The 6,699-nt window shown below is 36.3% G+C and overlaps 1 protein-coding gene across 1 annotated transcript; it reads right to left on the bottom strand.

The window, feature by feature from the left end:
• Positions 1–3,889: 3,889 nt before the first annotated feature.
• Positions 3,890–5,692, bottom strand: LOC121996566 (glutelin type-D 1-like). The gene is made up of 3 exons (XM_042550574.1): positions 5,396–5,692; positions 4,341–5,064; positions 3,890–4,248 (listed from the first exon to the last, which is right to left on the bottom strand). Exons 1-3 carry the CDS (start codon positions 5,589–5,591, stop codon positions 4,086–4,088), a joined length of 1,083 nt encoding a protein of 360 aa, XP_042406508.1. The 5' UTR covers positions 5,592–5,692; the 3' UTR covers positions 3,890–4,085.
• Between the last annotated feature and the right edge of the window lie 1,007 nt (positions 5,693–6,699).

The raw sequence follows: 6,699 nt of genomic DNA, 5'->3' as shown, positions 1-6,699 counted from the left end.
TAATTGTACTTGTTGATAGGTTGACACATTAGCCTCTGAAAACTATTTAATCAATGCTTTCTTTGCTATCGAAATACTACGATGTGAGCATAGCAAATACACCTTTGTAGGAGATGAGAGTGGATGATTATGACTTTCAATGAAGTTAGTGAGAATCCAATTAGGTCCAGTTTGTTCCTTCACTAATGAAATATTTGACTTACATTCAGTTCTCACCATATGCTCTTGTCTTTTTGATTTTATCACCTTGTGTTTGCATATTCCATTGAACATCTGTATGTCCCTTTTTAAAGCATACATTTTTTTTTTCAAGCTATTACATTAGTTTTCTTATTTTTCCTGCCATTACTTATTATTGCGCTAAATCCATCTTCTCATGTATATTGATTATAGAACGAAAATGCCTCCTCCAGTGATGCAAATTTCATTCTAATTTTTTGTTTTCAATCATCATCAACTTGGGAATGTATAGCTGATCATCACAGAGATTTTCTTCCATTAATGTAAATTATTTGATTTAGAAAATTGAGCAACAGTACAGGTGGAAGCACAAATAATATATCAGTTACAAAGTCAAGCAATAGTTTTCTTGTTTGATTCTTAAAGTTCCCTATAATTAGAATCTCATCCAAAATATAGTATGATTGCAAATTTCTTTGTTCAGGCAAGAAAGGGGATAATTCTACATAGGTCAATATGAATTATAAAATGATTATGATAATAATAATAATAACGATACAAAATCCAAAATAAAATATTACTTTGTAATACTAGGTACGTTATTGTTTTTTAAAAACCAGTATCAACGTTGTAGTTGATTTTCATTCAAAACCAATACCAACGTTGTAGTTGATTTTTCACCATGTTTAATCACTAATTTTGTAGTTGATTGATAGCAGGGCATAGAAGCTAAAATTTTAAGTTGTATTTGGAAGTTTCTTATGCAATGGTTTTATTGCTTTGGATGTATTGAGATGTGGTTTTAAAAAACCAACACCAACTTAGTGCTAGCAATGCGGTGTTGATTTTTTTAAAACCAACACCAAGTTGGTGCTAGTTTTGAAAGACCGACACTAATGTAGTGCTTGTTTTGAAAGAAAATCAACACCAACATGGTGGTGGTTTTAAAAGACTGGCACTACGTTGGTGCTGGTTTTGAAAGAAAACCACCAATGTGGTGCTTGTTTTGAAATACCATCATCACATTGGTGCACCACATTGGTGTTGATTTTGAAAGAAAATCATATCTACATTTGTACTGGACCCCTAAATCAGCAATTGGAATGGAATGTGAATTCTGAAACATGAGTAGAAAAAGGAAAAGAGAAAGATGACCAATATAGTTGTGAACAAAAATCCTAACTCACTTGGCGTGAGCTGAGGGTTGAACAAGATGACCTGTATCTATGGTTGGAAGCGGAGAAAGAAAGGAGCGGATGAGCGGTGAAGAGGGTTTAGGGATTTTGTTGTAGGGAAGAGAGGCAAGTTAAGGAAGAGAAAGAGTAAAAATAAGTCCGCGCGAAGGAAGAGAGAGATTAAAAAAATTAAGTTTAGGTCGCATCACTGGCCCACGTATGTTGTCGCCCATGTTATCCCATATAAAGTGTGCAGGGTGTAGGATCGAAAGCGCTAGGGGGTATGAATAGCGCTTGTGACTTGTTCACATTTTTTGAAAAACACAGAATAAAAGTAGCAAAAATAAAAGACAATTGACGCAAGTTGATTTTACTTTGTTCGGAGCATGTGACGACTCCACTCCAAGGCCCACAATCAACAATTGCTTTCGATGGGTAATTCACTAATAATTTGGAGAATTACAAAGACAAATACAAGTACAATGGAATAATAGTTTAAGTGCTATGAATGAAAAGTATATCGATGACTAAAGGGTTGAAGTTGCAAGCTTTCGGTGATCGAAGCAACGTTACGACTTCGTAGATTTTTCTTTGGAGCAGTGCGCAAGAGAGAGATCGTTAATTGAAGTTGTATTTAAAGAGCTGCTTGAATATTGCTTTTATAAGCTATTGAAGGCACTCCAACACCATTTAAGGCGTCTGCATATGTAGATGTTATCCCTCTATCCTCGGACTCGATAACCTTCGCAGTTTGTGTTATTTATCCATCTGAAGGAGCCTTCCAGGAGCTCCAAGGCACCTCTAATTCTCCACGGCGCCTTCCATGCGCTCCAGGGTGCCTCCCCACAACGAAAACCTTATCCCCATGGTTTATCTGCGCGAGGACACCTTGACTCTATCTAGGGCACTTCCGCGCTAAGCTTCAGAGCACCTTTAGCTGCATAGAAGGCATCTCCACACCTTTCCGCACGAGGTCTTCAACCAAGGCAGCTAGGTGCCTTGAGCACTGTTCACCCAAGGTATTCTTTATGCATTTAAATACCTGCAAGGCTTGTTAGTCTAAATATCAAAGATACCCTGTAAAACAAAGTTAGTATAATAAATAATATGAAAATAAACTATTTGATAGTCTCTGGACTGCCTGAATCTAACTTTCGGAACGTGTCCTCACCTATTCCTCTCAATTTTTTTTTTGTTTATTTTTTTTTAACACTCGATTATGTTAATAAGATTTATATATATATATATATATATATATATATATATATATATATATATATATATATATATATATATATATATATATATATATATATATATATATAAAACAGTTTTTCCTCTTAATTCACCTACTGAAATAAATTTGAAATACCACGACCTATCTTTAAAATAGTCCCCACTAATACACCTAAATTCTTATCTCTAGCAATCATTTAGGAAGTTTAGTTGGCATCTCAATTATTTTCCTCTCGACCCTAAACTTACTCCATCATATCATCGGTCAACTTCGATCCTTCTTTTCGATAATGCCCCGACACTAGTGCTTTATCCTTGAATGTGTACTCAATGATTGTGCCGCAATACATTTCTTCGATAACCAATTGCCAACTAGCTCTCATATTTGTTCAATTTAAATCATATAAATATTCCTTATCAATTATGTTTAATTTTTATTTTTTTCATCCAAAATTCAATCTACAAACCCTATTTTTCTTAAATTTGATTTGATTTTTTTTTTATTTAATTTAGTGAACTACATATTTTAATTTTAATAAAAAAAATGGGATAGCTCTTTACATAAAGATAATATTCATGAAAAAGATCTCTGATAAAAGCTTAGGGCTGTAAATGATTCGTAAATAAGTTTGGTATTCAGTTTGATAAGAATTTGTTTATATTCGTTCAATATATATATAATTAATTAGATAAATCAGCTTTAACAGCTCGTTAAACTAAACAAACAAACTTGAATACATATGTGTTTAGCTCGTTAACGTTCGTGGACAACGTTCGTGGACTATATTCATTAATAAAACTCTTTTCAATATGTTAAATAAATAATAATTAAAATAAACAAATAAGTTTAAATTATCAAACTCAATAACCAATCAAATAATTAAAAATTTTAAACAATCAAAAAAATTGAATTAAAAGCTCGATAATATTTAAACGAACTAAACTCAAGTCAAACTCGAACCAAGCTAAATTCAAGCTTGAATTTAGAGGTCGATAACATCTAAATAAGCCAAGCTTCAAAAAAACTCAAGCTCATAAAAAATAAATCAAGCCAAACTTGAATAATTATTTCAAAAGCTTGATTCATTTTAAATTCGACTCGACTCAGTTACCTTATCAAATAATTTTGAATATCTCAAAACTCGGATTGGCACGTTTACCATCCTATAAAAGCTCATTTATATTATCCTAGAACGATTAACAAAGTTATCTATAAATTAATTTATTAAATATAAATTTAATTAAATATATCTTTTTTCCCAAAAAGTCACCTCTAACAAACTCATAAGATTAACAAATAAGTTAAATAGGTCATTAACCATTCATATATAGGGTAAAAAAGAACACTAACTATATCATTAATAGAAGATCCCAGTCATAACAGAGACCATTAAAGCCTAATTTGTAGAGATTAAGAAGACAGCAAACGATGTCTATCAGAGTGCTGAACGACGGTTGCGCTGAGCTTTATTTGGACTCAAGGAAAATAACTAACTACTGGCTTGACTCTGAAGGAGGGAAGAAGATTTCATCCGACGTCCTTTTCGATCGGAAAAGCTTCTCGAGCTCGGGGGTGGTGTCGAACGAAGCTTGCAATACCTCGGGAGACATTGCCTTCCACACCGAGGTCTTTCCGGCCAGGTGAGTAAACACTGGGCTGTAGAAGGAACAAAAACAATTTGTTAGAGTAGCAATGGTAGATTTCTTGTAGGTTTGCCATGAAATTAAATATGGTTGAGCGAAGATTACTTTGGTGTGGTGATGATGGAGAACCATTCCATTCCTTCGGCATCAGCAATCTTTGAGACGACGAAGAACCTTGGCACAATGAAGAGGTAGCCGCCCTTGACATGTGTCTCGAGGACTCGCTTGCCTTCGACGCCGATGATCTGAACGCGGCCGCTGCCTCTGACGATGTATGTCACTTGGAAAGCCGAATCGCAGGAGAACCCCGGGGAGCACATAGCGTGGCCGTTGATCCTCACGAGGTCAGCGCCGAGGCCGACCTGTCCGACTAGTGGCAGGTTCTTAGTGTTGAGCACCACGACGCAGCCGCCGTTCTTGATGTCCACGTCTAGAGGTGCTTCCTCGCAGTTGAGGACCATGCCGTCGCGATCCTTGGGCGAAGGTTCGGGCATGGCTTGGCCATCCTTGACCTTGATGATGCCGGAATTGACTTGGCCGTAGACAAGGTCCCGTGAGTCATCTTCGGTGAGGTCCCAAGCACGGCCGACGAACTCGGTGCTGAAACCGGTGAAGATGCCGTTATTGCCGGTGATGGGGAAGTTTGTGAATTGCCCGGCTTTGTGGCCCTTCGAAGTGTCTCCGAGGAAGAGTATCACAAGCTCAGCGTCGTTGGGGTTGAACCACCATGTGACGACTCCAAAGGGAAGGGCAATGGCATCGCCCTTCTTGACTGTGAGCACCTTCTCTTTTGCGGCCTCCGGAAGAACAATTCCACAAGTTCCAGTACCTGCGGATCAAAAGCCATTCAGCGACAGAGTTTCAGAAGCATTAGTCGAACAATTTTCTGAAAAAGAATATCGAAACAATCGAATGAGGAACGAGATTGAATCAAAAAGACATCCCGAATCAAAATTACTCGTGCTGAAGCAAAATGGGGGAAGAGAGAAGCAATCCATTGCAAAAATAAAGCGATTTTTTTTAGGTTTTTTTGCCCTAAATAACACGATCCACAGAAGCGATCGCAACTTTAAACCCAAAACCAAAATCCCTAATTCCAAAGCAAAATGGGGGACGAGGGAGAGAGAGAGAGAGAGCAAATGAATCGAATAAGGTTTCACCTTGGAGGACGTATGCGACCTTGGAAGAATCGGAGTAGCTGGGGAGCGCAAATCCGCGCTTCTCCAACAAAATCTTCGCCGCGCCGATGCTGGCGGCGCGTAGCATCGGCAGCTCCTCGGCCGACCAGGAGTAGTAGGCGCCGCCGTCGCCGCCGTAAGATTTCTTCGACAACCTGGGCGTGAGATCGATCTCCATCCCAACCGCAGATCCACAAAATCCTCGAGGAGAAGAAGAAAGGGAAGAACTTGGCGATCGATCGGGGCAAAGGCGTGGCTTTTATAGAGGGGAAGGAGGAAGCAAAGTGCGGAAGAGATAAAATGAAGGAGCCTGTTTGGAATAAAACACGGCTTAAAATTTGGATCTCATTAACTTCAGACTTTACCTTAATAAGATAATTTAATCACCAATTAAAATTATCCTCTACAAATATAAAAATATCAAAATATTATGGAAGATTTTAGATTATTATCGTAAAAGATTATCTATTCGTCTCTTTAAAATATTCTCTAAATATCCTCTTAGATTTATATAAATGGCAGCAAAGGTAGAGGATGGAAGGGCATAAATAGCTGACGGTCAAGTAGATAAAGGATGGAAGGGGATAAATAGGAGGTCTTGGATATTTTCTAAAAAGGCGATTTTTTTTTATCAAATTTTTCAGACCATAAATTGATTATTCAATCAAGTCAACTTTTCTGAGAGAAAAAGCATGAGACCAAGTCAACTTCATTTTATGCGCCTGCGTGTGCACCTACGGGGTACATCCACGTGGCAGGAGGATAGGCCGTCTCCTACAAACTGAAGGTTTAAGAAGATGAAAATCCTATATAAGTTTTTTATTAAATATAAAAATATTAGAGCTGATAATTAAATACATATAGTTATCATCAATATTCAATATACCATATAAATTTATTAAATTATAAAAATGACATATATAAACTAAATATAACAACAAAATATCCGTAGTCTTCCTACTTTTTATTGTACAAAATTATCAATTAAAACATCGTAATTAAACTTAGCTGTCATCCTTTTTTTCATTAGACAATATAACTAAATTATTCAATCTATCTTATAACATAATTGATCCAAGATAGTTCTTTATCAATTTCAACTTTAAAAAACTTCAATTTCAACTTTAAAAAACTTCTTTTAGCAGAGCTACTATAACCAATAATATAACCAATATAGCTAATAATATTCTATAAGATATCCAAATATTAGAAAACACATGATACAAATTTTTAACTTACTCCAAGACTTCAAGTGATTTGGTAATCTAACTCAGCACTGCTTTTAT

Source organism: Zingiber officinale, chromosome 6A (genome assembly GCF_018446385.1).
Source record: "Zingiber officinale cultivar Zhangliang chromosome 6A, Zo_v1.1, whole genome shotgun sequence".
Classification (NCBI taxonomy): domain Eukaryota; kingdom Viridiplantae; phylum Streptophyta; class Magnoliopsida; order Zingiberales; family Zingiberaceae; genus Zingiber; species Zingiber officinale.
Note: the sequence above shows the minus strand (reverse complement) of the source record. Positions and strands in the feature narration are given on the sequence as shown.